The 16,052-nt window shown below is 57.5% G+C and overlaps 1 protein-coding gene across 2 annotated transcripts; it reads right to left on the bottom strand.

Moving 5' to 3' along the window:
- Nucleotides 1–727: 727 nt before the first annotated feature.
- Nucleotides 728–15,239, bottom strand: YTHDF1 (YTH N6-methyladenosine RNA binding protein F1). Of its 2 annotated transcripts, none has more exons than XM_060123122.1 (5): nucleotides 15,106–15,239; nucleotides 14,820–14,844; nucleotides 13,703–13,782; nucleotides 5,080–6,600; nucleotides 728–1,999 (listed from the first exon to the last, which is right to left on the bottom strand). In XM_060123122.1, exons 1-5 carry the CDS (start codon nucleotides 15,130–15,132, stop codon nucleotides 1,973–1,975), a joined length of 1,680 nt encoding a protein of 559 aa, XP_059979105.1. In that variant the 5' UTR covers nucleotides 15,133–15,239; the 3' UTR covers nucleotides 728–1,972. The 2 variants fall into 2 exon arrangements, with proteins under 2 accessions (XP_059979105.1, XP_059979106.1); XM_060123123.1 differs by lacking the exon at nucleotides 15,106–15,239 and adding an exon at nucleotides 13,420–13,598.
- Nucleotides 15,240–16,052: the final 813 nt, after the last annotated feature.

The raw sequence follows: 16,052 nt of genomic DNA, 5'->3' as shown, positions 1-16,052 counted from the left end.
TGGGTTTTTGGGGAGGGCAGACAAGCAGCAGCCCTTTGTAAGCGAGATGTGACGCCAGGTCCCCGCTGACCCTTCCACACCGCGACCTGCGTAGCTTTCCCTCCTCGGGAACGTTCAGGCCCGAGTGCCCCCAAAGCCAGCAGGGCGGCCGCCCTCTGATCCAGGGCTGGTGCGAGCTGGCAGCGTTGGGGGTCACCTTCAGAGCCTGTGCCATTTAAGGAACAGGTGCACAGGCCAGTTGGTAGCTGATCCTGTCACGGCCTCTGCCGCTGACTCGCAGGAAGAGGCAGGGCACCGTGTCACAGCACTGCCATCAGCGCATCGCCCACCGACCACCTGACGAGCCAGGAGCCACCTGCTCTTTGAGGCCACCCGACGGCCAAGCACACGTGAGAAACGGCTGGCAGACATGGGAGACACACGGACCTCTCGAAGTGACCCTTTTAACCAGCTCTGCAAGTAAAATATTAACCAGTGGGCTTCCCTGGTGGCGCAGTGGTTGAGAGTCCGCCTGCCGATGCAAGGGACACGGGTTCGTGCCCCGGTCCGGGAAGATCCCACATGCCGCGGAGCGGCTGGGCCCGTGAGCCATGGCCGCTGAGCCTGCGCGTCTGGAGCCTGTGCTCCGCAACGGGAGAGGCCACAACAGTGAGGGGCCCGCGTACAGCAAAAAACAAACAAAAACATTAACCGGTAAAACGGGGTGAAGAATGAAGTGACCGCAGACTTGCTAAATAGGTATTGTTTATTAAGGCTTGTATTCTCCTAGAGGAAGTTATCCGATGTCGTCTGTGACTCCGTACAGGCAATAACAGTTCAGAGAAAGTGACATGTTCTAAATACAAGTCTAGATAAAACGGCTTAAACTGTAACTCGGAGGGCCTGGCGAGTACAGCTTTCAGAGAGCACCTGCGCTCCGCACGGGAGGCTCTGCCCGGCTCGTGTGCGGGGCGCCAGGCAGGCGTGCACACCGCTTTCATGCTCGAACTCCCGTGGCGAGTGCTTCGGAGGCCCCTCGTCCCACAAGACACGACAGCAAATTCAGTTTCTAAAAGGTTTTCTGTTTGTTTGCTTTTTTGTACCCATTCAACAGGAAAAAAACTAGACACGCACGCTGAAATTTACAATCGGTGGCATCACCCATCACACTGTCTGGACTACCAGATCCCAGGTTTAAAGCTTAGCATTATTGGCATAAAAACGTGAAACGGCATTAGGACTCTCCAGTGAAGAAAAGGGGGAGCGAACGGCCTGCACACAACGAGGAAGGCCTCCGCACGCGGGCCTGTGGTCACCGCCTGAGTAGGAGCAGAGCAGCCGCCGGGCGCGCACGGCTGTGCAAGACCCGTGTTCCCAGGAAACAGCAGGTTCACCAAACTGGGGAGACTGGAATTTATCCTTCTGTCCAGTAGAAATCAAACGGGCAGATCAGCATTCAGACGACAGGTAACAGACGAAATGGCAAAGCGGCTGACGAGGCGGTCATCAGCCTGTGACTTCGGCATATCCTGAAGGGAAGCCCTTGAACAGAACACGCTAAATGCCGGACGACGCACGGGTTCTTACGCTCGCTATTAAAGCAAAAGGGGTGAGAGACAAGAAGTCTCATGTAAAGATATTAAATGACCGTGAACATAAGAACATAATTTTCACCAATAATAATAATAATAAATCTTTGGGATGGATTAGGTTTTTGTTTTTAAGGATACTTATATTTCACATTAGGTCAGTGTGACTGATAAGCTGACGAAAACATAGTCCTTTATTGGTGAGTTCTACAATACTGTAATACATAGAAAAAATACAAACAAATGCAGATCATCTGAGCAAAAATAAACTACAAAGAACGTAAAGATGCGAGCAGTCGAGCCCTGTGCGAGGCCGGCCAGAGCCGACGCCAAGAGACAGCACCGAGCACACACTCTCCAACCGCGCCAGCCCCACGTCTGACGGTACAGAACCTGCTTCGTCCTCACTGCTTGTTTCGATTCTGCCGCTCCTGTAAAAAGAGAAAAGAAGCTTAACACAGTGAGCGAACGTGCCGCGAAGACAAATTCCCTCCAGGTCGAGGTGCTGTGGCCAGATCTGGACCCGGCTCCCTGCAGGGGCCACCGCCCAAGACAGTTCCAAGCTTCGGGGTCCTGGCCACAAGGAATGGGCGCCTGATAACCGCCTGACGTGGTGGCCACCTGCGCAGGGAAGACTCCCCTGGCCAGTTTATTTCCTCCCACCAAGCGGACCACCTTTCCCAAAGTGTGTGACAAGCCTGTGACCCGCAGCTCAGTCCCTCCCCACGGCTGCCTGCCTGCCGGAAGCCATCTAGGCCTCTACTTACGATTCAGCTGAGACATGGAACAGTCCCCCTCCTCCTGCCCCCCTCAAGCAGGATGAAGCTGGTAATGGACACTGCCGGACAGGGGTTGGTCGATGACGCAACGCCCAAACATTTGGGATCACTACACGTGTAATGTACAACACAAACAAAACCCTCTCTTTTGCTAGAAACGGACCGCGTGTGTCTTCAGGTTCATAAGACGCTGACTCCCCCACATCCTCCGTGCCGTCACCAGGGCAGGGCACCTGCGGTGCTTTTCAAACCGTCTCACCGTCCTGAAAAGCCCCAGAGCAGGTGGGTGAGCCGGGCTGGGTGGGTGGATGGCCGCAGCTCCAAGAATTAACACTGCCTCCCCACCCTGAACTCTGAACCGGAAGGATCAGGAGCTCCGTGCTCTGCATCCTCCGAGGAAGACCACAGCTACCGCCCCTCCTGGAGGGCAGCGCAAGCCTCTCTTTGGAGTTCAAAGTGGCTGCGGCTGGAGTGGTGCCGACAAGCGTGGGCACCTCCCAAAGCCCCGACTCCCTTCAACCATTACAAGGACCACCACCCCCGAGACTGTGAACAGCCTCTTCTCACAGCAAACCCAACAGAGACGGCGCACTCCTAACCCTGTCTCTGCCCGGTTTTCCACTGAGTTGCGTGCCTGTGCAGAGCTGACCCCGGACCGTGGCCAGGCCAGTCGTATGAGGGACTCTTCAGCTTGACTCTGTCACTTAAAACCTGCACTATTTTAAGCGCCCTAAGGAGTGGCTGTTTCTACATTTAAAACCCAGAGGCTTGCAGGGCTGGGTCTGACCCAGCTGCCACAAGACTTGGTGCTTCCCTAAGGAGCCAGCTGGCTTTCAGATGGACGGCTGAGATGCAGGACAGCCAGCACTCCTGCAGAAGGGCAAGTACATCTTACCTTTCAACACAACGTGTTTCTAAGCGTCATGATCATTTCAAAGCAATGGAGTCAAACTCCAGCTGATCAACAAAAGGACTTCTTGAGAGTCTCCAGGGCGGCCTTCTTGGTGGCGGTGGCCTCGCCAGCAAGCTCAGGGTTTTCAGGGAGCTGCTCCCAACCTCATCTCAGTACCCGTCCTTCTTAAGGACACACCCAACTCCTGCACGGAAAGCAGTGCTAGCTGCCGACTCCAGAACGAGCCCTGAAGACAAGCGTCCTGGTGGAAGTTTCTGGGGCAACGTTGAGACCCACCCCCACTCCTCTACAGTCCAGCGAGCTCGAGAGAGGCCACCAGGACAGCAAGAGGTCGGGCTTCCAGAACATGGATTAATGGAACGCTGACCCCTGTGGACAAAGGCTTTCAGCCCAGCTGGCCCGCGCACCTTTCCTCGCAGGCGCTCACCTGCTTCTGGAGCATTCGCTGCCCCAGGGGGAGGGAGGAGCAGCCCGGGGAAGCCTCACAGCGAAGCCCAGCGGCACAGGACACTGGGCGGCAGAGGACAGCGGGCCGAGCCCGCTGCAGTAACACCTGGAAGCCTCGGGCCCCGAGGGTCTGAGGGAGGGCTGCTCCTTCCTCCGCCCATTCCTGACGCGCCAGCTCCATCACGAGGCAAGTTCTAGGTCACCAGCACCTTCAAACACCCACCAGGGCGGGGCACAAGTTTACCCCTCAGCTCATCACAACCAGCAGAACCCAGGGCCACAGCACCTAAGACGCCACACACGCAGAGCCGGCGCCCAGTCACCAGGGACGTCAAGTCTCGTGAGCATGATCTCCGTCCTGTCCCTGCAAATCCAGCAATTTGGTGGTTCATTTTATACCCAATTTCGCAGTAACTGGAAATAAGCCCTTCTCCTTTCCGCCCAAGAGTGAGAGTGCGACCAACCTGCTTTCAAAGTTTTGCAAACTGTGAGCTGTTAGTTTTGTACAACTTTAAAACCGCTACCAGCACTGTGTTCTCTGTACACCCCATTTACAAGCCTTTCTGCCGGAAAACACTCAGGACACTGAACTTCCCAGATGGGTAACGCTTTTTTTTTTTTTGTAATACAGAGGACTAAACAGGGGTTGAAAACCCACCTATTATCAACTGACATTTCACGAAAGAAAGAACATTTTAACACCAAAACAGCAGGAAGAATCTCAGGACGAACTCTCTTGAACGAAGTGGCTTTGCCAAGTGTGTCACAATGTCCTTATTTTTCCCATTTCTGGGCCAACTGACAGGCCTCTGAGCCCTGATCTCCTACAGAGCAGACTCATTCTGTGGGCTGTCACAGGAGGTTGGGACCCACTCAGAGACCCACCCAAGGGTTTTCGCTGTGACTCTAGACGCACACATTTCAGTTATGAACTGCCTGCATTCCAACCTCCCCCTCCCCTGCCCTTCTACTCTCTAGACGAGCAAACTCAGGTTTCCAAAAACTGCAGGATATTGGGTTTTCGAGAGAGAAGCAAGCAGCAAGCCCTAGACCAGAGCGTCCCTGCTGCCGAGGGCAACGCCCAGCGAGGCCCTCGGTGGGGTATCTGCCCCAGCAGCCCCGCCTGTCCACCCCAGGGCCACAGAACAGTATTTCTAAGTATTCCTGGCTGGACAGAGACTAGGAAGCACTGTTCTAGAAAACATCATAATTCACAAAGAGAAAGAGCAAGTTACCCGCAGGTCCTTTACAAGAGTGTGTGCACCAGTGTTTCTTAACAACTGGAAAAGGACCCCAGGTTCCGCGGTGGTGACCACTCAGACGTCCCCCGCCCCTGCCAGCGACCCACCGCACCCCCGGGACCCAGACTCACCTTGCGCACCACCTCCTCCTCCTCCTGGCGCTTCTCGTAGTGCGAGAAGTCGTCGAAGATGGAGGTGCTGTGCTTGTACGAGGCGATGATCTTCAGCACTTGCTTCGCCTTCTCCAGGGGCACCTCCTGGGTGTCACGGGAGTTGGTGACCGGCTTGTTGTCATTGTTCTCCAGCCGGATGTGCCGGAGCTGGTTGTTGGGCACGTCCTTGACGAAGATCCACTTCACGTCGAACTTGCCCTTCCACTTGTCCTGGGACCAGACCCCGGCGCTGGTGCCGTAGTCCACGGGTGACTTCATCTCAGCCACCCCGCAGAAGTGGCCGCTGCCATTGACGCTGAAGAGCAGGTAGACGGGCCCCTTGCTGCCGAGGGCGCGGAAGGCGCTGTCCAGGCGCCGGTTGCCGTGCTCCGTGCTGCACCAGAGGGAGTACTTGATGGAGCGGTGCACATCATCCTCTGAGTAGCTCTTGATGATGAACACGCGGCCGCTCTTCAGGTTCCAGTCAAACTCCTTGGGGTTGTAGCTGTGGGCGGCTTTCAGTTTTTCTAGGACGGGGTGGGACTCCGGGCTCGGGGTGGCGCTGGGCTGGGCGCTCCCGGGAGAGTTACTGTCGCCGCTGGTCCCCCCGCTCTGCCCGAACGCCGTGCTTCTGTTGCGAGGGGCGACCCAGCGGGTCTGGGGCGGCTGCTGGGGGCCCGGATGCTGTGGTGGGGCCGGAGGGGGAGGCTGGGTGGGAAGGGGCTGCACGGCCGGCTGGGGCTGGGGGGCCGCCTGGGGGGCCGGCTGGGGCTGCGGAGCCGGGGCCTTGGGCACGGGCCCCTTGTTGTCCCAGGTGCCAATGTCCATGTTATGCTTTATGGGCGGAGGGGGCAGCGCGCCCCCGACGGCGGGCCCGCTCTTCGCCTTCATCTTCGGCTGCAGTTTGGCGGGCTTGCTGGCGATGGCCGCCCACGAGGTCGGCTTCGACACCGGCATGGTCACGTTCGTCCCGCCGCTGCCGGAAAGGATGCCCGTCATCGCCACGCTGCTGACGACCGATCCCACCGTCTTGACTGCAGAGGTGGTGACATCCCCAATCTTCAGGCCCACCATGCCCTGCTCCAGGCTATTCATTCCAGGGGCCTTGTTGAGGGTGTCGCTGTGAAAGCCTGTCTGTCCGTCCACGATCGTGCCGCCCAGGGAGCTCGGCGGGTAGGTGTAGCTGTTCCCATAAGCTGAACTCTGAGCCTGCTGCCCCTGAGACCCACTCGCCCCCCAGGCCGAGAAGGCGGGGTTTTCGGGGAAAAAATTAAACCTGTGCTGATAGATGTTGTTCCCCAGGCCCCCAGGCTGCCCGAAAACAGCATCGTGCACAAAATGCTGGTCTCCGTTACTGAGCTGTCCGTAGGTGGTGAGGTATGGGATTGGAGGATCCCCTCCGGTAGACCACGGCGCTTCATTGAGGGAGTAGGGAAATCCGATGGATGGTGGGTAATAGCTGGACAGGTAGGGGTCGGCCATGGAGGGGTAACTGTTACTCTGCGGAAACAAGCACGTGATGAGTTAGACTTGTCCCGACCCGGAGGAGGCGCTGCCACGTCAAGCACGCCTACTTCAGCGCAGGCTGGTGGGGAACGGGCCTGTGCAGCACCGGCTCCCCTCCCAGCGCGCCCAGCCAGGACAGAGAGGGCGACGCCCAGACGACCCAGGGGCCACTCCAAACAAAAGGGTCACTTGCAACTGATCTGGATTCAAGTTAGGTGAAGCAATCCTCTCAGCAACCCCTCCACTGCACCTTGAAGAGTGGCCCACTTCAAGGCACTCAGCCTGAGGAACAGGTCTCTGTCCCACTGGCAATAATGCTTACGCAGGACACTGACAGCACGGACAGCACAGCGCCAAGTGAGCAAGCTTTAAGGAGGCAGCAGCCACGAGCTCAGGGCTACAGGCGTGCTGATGACCCACCTGGATGACCCCCAGGACTCCCGCCCCGCCCCTACCCCTGAGCCCAAAGGGGTCTGGCCCCCTCAGTCCCCACCGTTTCCTGGGGCTCTCAGAGGGGAGCTGGCTACGGCGGGGAGACCCTTACTGAAAATGTGCCTCCGTGTGATGGCCGGAACCCCTGGGAGGAGTTTAAGTAGCTGCAGGGCCTCCCCTTGGGGGGGGCGGGGTTCAGGAAAGCTGCCCAGGGCCGGGTTTAGACCTGGGGTCAGCAGTTCTGGGAAGACGTCTCCTTGGAGAGAGACTCACCCAGGGGTCCTGGTCAGAACTGGGCCCGAGAGCGGAAAGGCTGTGAAGGAAAGCAAGAGCGGGGGCAAACATGGAGTTCTCTGGTCCGATTTCTGCATAGTTCTCCCAAGTAACCAGAAAGTTCTACAAGCAGAGCGGCGGCTAGAGCCCTCCTCCCCGACCCCGCACCTGTCATCCAGTCAGAGGACCCGCTGCCCTGGCCGGCAGAGGGTGGCTGGTGTCCCAGGTGACTGGAGGAGGCTCTGCTTTACTGGAATGAGAACAGGGAGTAGCTCTCCGGAGCCCCCAGAAGTCCCGTGGAGGACAGGCCAGTTCCTCGGCACATCCCGGCCCAGCACGGGATGTGCTGACCCAGGCACCCTCCGCCGGTCCCCCCGGCACCTCCTCCCCCCTGCCCCATCCTAGGATTCCTGGGGCTTCGGGAATCACGCCTCCTTCCTGCTGGCTGCTCCACTTGACGGCAGACTATTCCAGAAGCACTTTTAAAATGGAGTAATACCTATTTGCCTGTTAACATGAATCCTTGAGATTCTCAGGGGGTAGAAAAAGCCAGACAAGTGGCCGTCATCAGTGCTCTGAATGCAGGGGAGCCGCCTGAGCCACTGCCCTTGAAAGGATCTCAGTGACTCTGGCCCCCGCATTGTGGCCCCCCAGCCCCGCCTCCCTGCTTGCCTCCACCCACCCTGTGCCCGCAGGAGGGGCTGCTCTGAGGAGAGTCAGTCCCTGGGAGGCCAGGGTGGCGGACTTGCCCTGTGAGGTGGGGCAGCCCCAGGGGTGGAAGCCTCCAGCCTCTGACCTCGGCGCCCACCGGTGCCTCAACAGCACAATGGGGACAAGCCTTCTGAAGGGAGGCCAGCACTCTCCTCCCCCATCAGCTGGGCACCCACCTCGGCAGTGGCGGGGCCACATCAACGCGGCCTCCCTCGCACACAAGGAATGCACTCGGGAGAAGAGAGGACCCAAGGCCTGCGTGGCATCCACACCACACAGCCACGCATCCAACCGGAGCCACAGGAGCACGGCCACGGAACACTGAGCCCACGGGGCCAGCACCTCCCTTCTGACCCACGCTTCAGCCTTAAGCACAACAGGACTTCCCTTAAAACGTGAGACCACAAGCACTGTGTTAACCACGGCACGTCCCTCAAGTCCACCCCAACCTCACTATTAATGGAGAAGCCCAACACCCTGGTCACACAGACCCCATCGTGCAGATGGGCAGTTCTCAGCCACCTCCAGCCAGGACTGTCCAGGGAAAGAGGAGGTGAGCCAGCCGGCACCCCCGAATCCTTCACCCAGCCACAGGCAGGACCAAGGCGGAGGCAGCCCTGGGAGGACTCCACCCTCTCCTCCCACAACGTGTCAATGCAGGCAGGTCACTACGAGGAGAGCACCAGTGAGGCTGCAGCTCTTTACCGGAAAATCGTGAAATAACCTGGACTGCAGCTCTCCCTTGAACACTTAAATTCATACAACAAAAGGAACGAAGACGCCTCACTTCAAGTTCACAGGGTAAGAAGCTGTGGTTTACTAAGCAGATGCCGCGTGCCACCCGCACCGCCATCCCCAGGGCTCCGAGCTGGCCCTGGCCGAGCCCTCCCCACATCGTCTGTCCCCACCAGGCCGCGGGGTGCACGGCAGGCTGCATGCAGTGACCTCCGGTGCTGGGAACTGAATCCATTTTCATCCCCTTACTGGCAGCCCATCTTCTACCACATCTGCTGGGTCTCCTTCCAAACTCCAAGAGTGAAGCAACGGAGTAACAGGCAAAGCTGCCAGGAACAGCAGGAGAACCCGTGGGGCCTTCCCTGCTGCGGTCCGCATCCCCCGCCCCGCCCCCCCGCCACCAGGGCTTGGGGCCACTGTCCGCCGTGCTCAGGCTGACTGTCCCAGCCCCGAGTCACAGTGAAACTGAACCGTGCCACTCAGAGAGCTGCAACACAAGGCCGCCAGGGGCACCGCAGGGTTCGGGCACTGCTCGAACTCACACCCAGCCCCTCAGAAGCCCGCCCAGCCGCGGCCTCAGGCTCTTCAGAGCCACGCTCCCCAGCTGGGCTCCTGCGACAGCAAACATGCCATCTACTTAGTTAGCTGTGCAGCCCAGGTAAAGAGGCCCAAGTTCACCTGCCAGGGACGTGGGTGCAGAAACCAAAGGGATGACGACAAATCGCGCCCTTTCTCTTAGTGCATTAATGCTTCTGTGCAGAGGCATCGCGGGGCTACTCAAAGGAGCAGCATGGAACCAACTCTTTTAAGGACGACGCAGGTAAAACCGCGCCCCCCCGAAGACCACTTTCACGTGTGACACGTCTAACTGTAGCCTTTGTATAACTTAGGGACTCAAGAAAGGGAGGCTGACAGGTCTCCAAGGCAGAATTAGTCCAGTGACAGTAGAAAAGACACCCCAAGCGTTGGACTTCCAGGGCGCCTCCTTGTGACCGAGTCAGAAGTGATAACAAAATGGGCACTCCACACAAAACAAACCCCAACAGTCGTGACACTTACCCCTCGATGACTTGCTTTGAAAAACCAAACAGTAAAACACGATAAACCCATAAACCTGTTCTATAATTAAGTTTTTTGTACTTAAAACAAAACTTACCCAGTTTTATAAAAAACCCTCACGCTCAATGACCAAAACCACCTGCTTGAAAGTTGGAACGTTTGATTCCTGTATCCATTTTTCTGAGAAGTTCTGAAATTACTCAAATGCTTTAAGGTTCACAAACAATAAAGTGACTCAACCATTACAGTGACCAAGAAGAGGGATTGGAGGGAGAAACGGAAAGCCCAAGGCTTCAGACACCAAGGCACATGGAACACCTCGTACGCTGAGAAGCATTTACGTGGGGGATGCAGGGGGCCGGAATAAACTATGCAAGAGGGGAGGTACCAAGGGCAATTGTGAAAGCAGTGACAAAGTGACCCAGGGCTGAGAGCAGGCCCCCCACGCCCACAGCTCCTGGGGAAAATCCTGGGGTGCAGCTGGCCGCTCGCTTTTCCTGGGCTTCAGGCTGCAGGTCAGGTCAGAGGAGACCATGGCTTCCGACACCCACACAATTTCTGCGCTTGTCTCCCCCCTTGAGGTGCGCGGCTCTGAGCAGCTTCACAGCGGTGAGCAGTGTGTCCCGATGCCACTCGGCGGCACCATCGCCGCGTCTGAAGGACGCCCCCGGCTCCCAGACGCAGCCACTGGCAACCAGTGCCCATGACCAAGTGCTCCCCCTGACCCCCACCCAGGCCCCCGGAGCCACTGTGGAGCAGCAGGAAGGCGCGGGCTGAGCTCCTCCAGGCTCTCTGCACGGCGCAGGCGCTGCGAGAAGGCGTCGGTGCGTCCAGCTTTGTGCCGCTGGGGGAAACGCCCCCAAACCTGACAGAAACACTGGGTGACAGCTGAGCACCATTTCCAAGGAAGGAGCCTTCAGGGTGGCCAGACAGGAGCTTCTTGCCAAGAGAGCAGAGAGGCGTAACTGTCAGCTCGACCACGCAGGACGGACGGCACGTGAGAGACAGTGGACACGAGGTCTCGAAGAGATGCCACACTGACCCTCAAGTGGCGGACACCCCACAGCACTCTGGGCAGCTCTACCCACATCTCATCAGAGGACTCGATCAACAGCACGGCTTAAAGCAACTACAAATGATCAGCCCTAGAACCTGAAACGAGTAAATTTATACAACATTCCTAAAAGGCGAATGCTTCTCGGTACACTTAGAACACAGCTGAATTATTAAAGAGGAAAAACGAAAAAGTTGACTTTTCTCCTTTCTGTCTACGTCAGACGTGACCGGGCACGCTGACAAGGCTGTCGACAACTGAGTGCTTGAGTGGAGACGCAGAATCCCCGGTAACCCCTCCGTCCACACGCTCGGCCTGGCATCTGGCCAGCAGCACCTACACCAAACTCAGAGGCGCTGTCTCCAAAACTCTGAGCAGGAACTTTCTGGGTCCTTGCAGTCTTTCCTTACCTTTCAAAGAAAAAAACAGAGAACGAGAAAGCAGGCCGGCCCTTAGGAGGGCGAAGTCAGGACAAGTCAGCAGCGTCAGAGCCCCACACCCTCGCCCCTGGGCCCCCACCGCCCCCCCGTGCTTCCTCTCCCCCCATCGTGTCCAAACAGCTGACTGAAGTGTAGTTCAAGTCTGCTACGTAAGGATGCTCCGGGGTGCCAGTAGGAAGGAAAACACACACCGAGGGCAGGGTCCCCAGGCCTTTCTGAGGGAAGCGCACCCACCCCAAGCGTGGTACAAGTCAGCTAACGGAAAGGCACGCTTTTAAATGCTTTCCAAGTCTTCCGAAGCGCTAAGGCGTCACAAATCAGAACACCAGAGTGTCTCCAACCGGCTACTACAAACCACAGCTGGGTTAAGAAAAGGTAAGAACGCAGCCCAGGGCTGACGGATACGCCCACGACCTCCACCGCGGTGACGGCTCCACAGGTGCGCATGCGTACCAGGGAAAGGCCACATATGAAACCGTCCTCTTTAAACACGGGCAGTTCATCTCATGTCAACACCACCTCAGTAAAGGCTAAATGGACAGACAGGAAGTGTGCGCTCACTGCTTCCTGCCACACCAACCTCCGCTCCGGCTTCCTCACTAGCAGTCTGGGCTGGATGTCACGGCAGAGGCCACACCTAGAGGCAGTGACAATCTCAAGGGACCCTTGACTGCATCACAGCCCACGTGAAGAAACGAGTGGCGAACACAGGACCAAAGGATCCCGCTGCACACTTGGGTGAGAGGTACCGACCCTCAGTCCACAGCCTGGCTCTGCCAGCAGGCACAGCAGAGCCTCTCTGGCCTTCAGGTTCCTCATCCGTACGACGAAAAGGCCGGGAAAACTAGGATCTAAGAGCCCTCCCGTGTTGCATGCTTCCTACACTCTGCAACAATTGGGCATTTCTGGAAGGTCTGTTCTCAATTAAGAGTTTTCTCAATAAATTCACTCCTAAGTGATGTGCTGATTAATCATCTTGCTGACAAGTACACATTTTAACACACAAGATGAAGAGGATGTTTTAAGGCTGTCCACTGATAGCACCAACCCACCACGGTGCTTCCATGCGGCATCTCCAGCATGAGCCAGCTGGGACTACTCCCCTGACATCAGAAAGTCATCTACTCCACTTTTAAAGACATCCTCCTGAGTATCAAAAGCTCCTACCTTATAAAAAAAGATTCCAAGTGAAGCGACCCCCTCCCTTGAATTTCTGGTTAAAAGCCACACACAACACCTGCTAGAGCAAATCACATAAGAGAAATAAGTAAGTCCACTTAACTTCCTGCCATCACCTCTGGCTGAAAGCCCGTCACTGAGCAGCCCCTTGTCCTGCCCAGAGGAGGGGTGGGCCCTCAGGGGGCCCCCTGAACAGGGTCTCTCAGGCTCCTCGGCTGCTGACTTGCCAAGTGCAGCAGGAGGAGAAGAATGGAGAAAAGTTCTAAGACGTTCTACAGAAGGGCAGACTAGCTTCATCCCACAGGGAAGAGGCAGAGCCTGACTTTGCTCTAAAGCAAACATACACTGTGCATTTTAAAAGCGGCAGATCTTTTGCTTAAACCTCAACTCCAACTAGCCCAGTGGTTTTAACCAGGACAGTTTAGCCCCCCAGCAGATGTTTGCTGAGGCGTTTTTGGTTGTTATGCGGAGGGTGGTACGCAAATACTAATGACAGCTCACGGATGAAGGCCAGGGACGCTGCTCAACAACCTACAAGGCCCCCCAAACAGCGAGCGTTTCTGTCCCCAACCCCCTTAGTGCCAAGGCTGAGAAAGCCTGCGACACCTGAGAGAACAGGCGGCTACATCTCACTCAGGTGCTGCCTTGAGCTCTCTGGGCACCATCTAGTCTCACCCTCCCCACAACCCTATCAGGAGCCGCCTCTTCCAACTGTCCTAAGAAGAGGAAGCAAGCACAGAGGGGGCGAGCCATTGAAGAAGCGCCACAGTCAGCAGCGGTGTGAAGAGCCCAAGGCCGCAGTCTCACTCCAGAGTCCTGCTCTAGCTGCTCGAGACCAAACGTCCAATCATCCAGAGCTAAAAACAGTCCCCGGAAAACTTCAGAGAACTCCGCACACCCCCGCTCTGTCTAACGCAGTGCATCACTCACCCACCAGTGCTGAGGCCGACGAGAATCCCGCGTGCCTGCCAGGCGCGTGGGACACCATTTCCTCCAGAGAGAAAACCAGCTTCCCCGCACGCATGCCCCACCTTCAACGTGAAGCTGCTCTTCAATATAAGCCTTTGTCAGCCTCTTCCTTTATTTCTAGTACTTTATAGTCTGCTTCTCTGTTGTTTAGGACAATAAAGTCAGAAATACGCTAATAAAGGTTTATTACAAACCTCAGTCAAAATAAATGTAAAAATGTTAAAAAATAAAAAAACAAACTCACCTGGTTTGACTGTCCAGAAAGGTAGGGCTCAAAGTCATTGTCATGAACTGTATCCTTCTGATGCAAAGAACCATTTTGTACTAGAATGAGAAGTTGCAAAATATTACCTTTGAATTTTTTTAAAGTTCCTTTTAATCACAGAAATTAAAGATACTCAAGTTTATACCCATCAACTTCTACTATAAATCACTTTTACTTAAAAATGGGCACAGACATTACAGAACTGATACTTACACAACTAATTAGAAAGCTAATACAAAACTTTCAATAACTTAGGTTACGTTTCTGATAAAAATTAATCGTACTTTGGTAGATATTGACAAAATATAGGTGCAGACAAAATACTGCAAGGAACTCGTAACCAGGTTTTGGTAAAGATGATGTGGGCTGAGATCTATGTCTGCCAGACAGAGAACGGTGCTTCCTAAAGCCTGGCTATGTGGGCAGCAAAGCTGGGAAGCTGCAGCTGAGCGACGCTTCTTAACTGGTATCTGGCTGTGCTCTTATTTTCCACTGTCACCACGCTCAGCCAGGAAAAGAAGGGAAAGGTAAATAAGTGCTGGGCCTTCTCCAATCTCAAAACATGATAACCGTATTTGGTTACACCCGAGTAACACACACACTGGTTCAAAACAGTCTTCGGAGTAAACATGAAGCGACACCAGTTCTCCCAAGACGGAGTTTTGGGGGTGGACCCCAAGCCAGAGCATCCCAAGAGGCTCAAAAGACTGGGGTAAGGCGCCAGCGTACAGGGCCAAGGGCCAGCAGCCGCCCCAGGGCCAGCCCCACACCTGGGGCCGCAGACAGGCAGGTCACTGGGCCCCCGGCCTCCTTCCCTTCCCCCACCCCAATCAACCAGCCTGCCGTGGGAGGGAGAGATGGAGTTACTCTCACCACCGATTTGCTTGCTTCTCCGTGAAAACTCCCTGCTTCCGACCTGTTACGTCTCCCCCAATATCACAGCCTAAGGTTTCGTCTCCCCAAAGAAGAGGGAGAAAAACTCCGCGGTTCTGGCTGCCGCTTCCAAGACCTCTCCTCCCCCAACACGCGCGCCGAGCTCTAGGCGAGCGCCGCCCCCTCCGCTCCCGGCCCGCACCGCCATCCGGACTCCGCTCACCTTTATTATCTTGCCCTTTTGTTCTCTGCTTCGCCGCAGGCCCAGACGCGCGAGCGGACAGCACCAGGGGAGAGGGGAACACAAAATTACCCATGAGAACCCCTCCCGGCGGGCGGCGCGCTCCGGCCCCAAAGGGCCCGCGGTCCCGGGCGACATCGGCCCAGCCCCGCGACGCCGACCCCGCGACCCCGACCCGGGCCCCGCGACCCCGGCCCCCGCGTTCCCGCTCCGCGAGCGGACCCCGCGACCCCGGCGCCCGGCCCCGCGACCCCGGCCCCACCGCTACCTGGGGGTCCACGCTGGTGGCCGACATGCTTCATGAACAGCCGGCGCGGTGCGGGGCCGGGGCGCCCGCCGGCTCGGGCCTCCCCGCGAGGCCGGGCCTGTCACCCGCGCTCTCGCGGCCCCGGGCCCGCCGCCTCCTCCCCGGGCGCCGTCCGGGCGGCGGCGCCGGTGGCTGGGCGCGCGGGCCGCTCGCGGGCGGGCGCGGGACGAGACGCACTGACGAGGCGCAGACTTCAATGGCGGCAACGGCGGCGGCGGCAGCTGCAGCGGCGGCGACAGCAGCGGCGACTACGGTGGCGGCGGCGGCAGCGAGGACGAGGCTGCGCGACGTCAGCGAACGCGGGGCAGGCCGGGAGGTCGACGAGCCGCCACGCGCCGCGCCTGCGCGTCGCCGCCCGGCGGGATGGATCTCACACCCGGGTCCCAGTCTCGCGCGGCAGGGCGGGGCGAGCCTGGGCAGTCACATGGGCGTGTCCAGTGGCGCCGCGGGGACCGCCCAGCAGGTGTGCATCTGTCGGACCTCGCACCAGCAGGCGCAGCGGGGGCGATGATGATGCTGCTGCCGCGTGGCGTGCAGGCGCAGACTGGTGCAGGTTGTGAACCTGGTGGCACCACCGCGCTGGTTCTCCAGATGTGAAGAAACTCGAGCCAGCGAGTGCGGCCACCCACCGAAAGCCACTTATAGCCAGGCTGCAGTCCACTCTACCCCGCAGCTCTCCCCCAAACGCCCCTCCAACAACCCCTGGAGGGGCGCCCAGGCTCTGAGCTTTGCGGTCCTCGGGGCAGCTCCTCCTGGGCTTCTGCAGCCTCTGTCCCCGCGTAGCCTTCGACTCGAGGTTCCCCGAGGGTGCTGCTGTGTGAGCGCTCTCTTGGGTCTCCAAGGGGTTCCCCAGTTTATAATCATAGTTGCATGTTAGATTCTTGACCACAGGGAGGAAAAGAGTTCAT

The sequence above is a fragment of the Lagenorhynchus albirostris genome, chromosome 15, assembly GCF_949774975.1.
Source record: "Lagenorhynchus albirostris chromosome 15, mLagAlb1.1, whole genome shotgun sequence".
Taxonomy (NCBI): domain Eukaryota; kingdom Metazoa; phylum Chordata; class Mammalia; order Artiodactyla; family Delphinidae; genus Lagenorhynchus; species Lagenorhynchus albirostris.
Note: the sequence above shows the minus strand (reverse complement) of the source record. Positions and strands in the feature narration are given on the sequence as shown.

Coding starts and splice junctions, on each gene's coding strand:
- YTHDF1 (XM_060123122.1), bottom strand. CDS start 15,132: ATGTCGGCCACCAGCGTGGACCCCCAG. Junction 14,845..15,105: donor CCACCAGCGTGGACCCCCAG/GTAGCGGTGGGG, acceptor GCGGCGAAGCAG/AGAACAAAAGGGCAAGATAA. Junction 13,783..14,819: donor AAAAGGGCAAGATAATAAAG/GTGAGCGGAGTC, acceptor TTCTCATTCTAG/TACAAAATGGTTCTTTGCAT.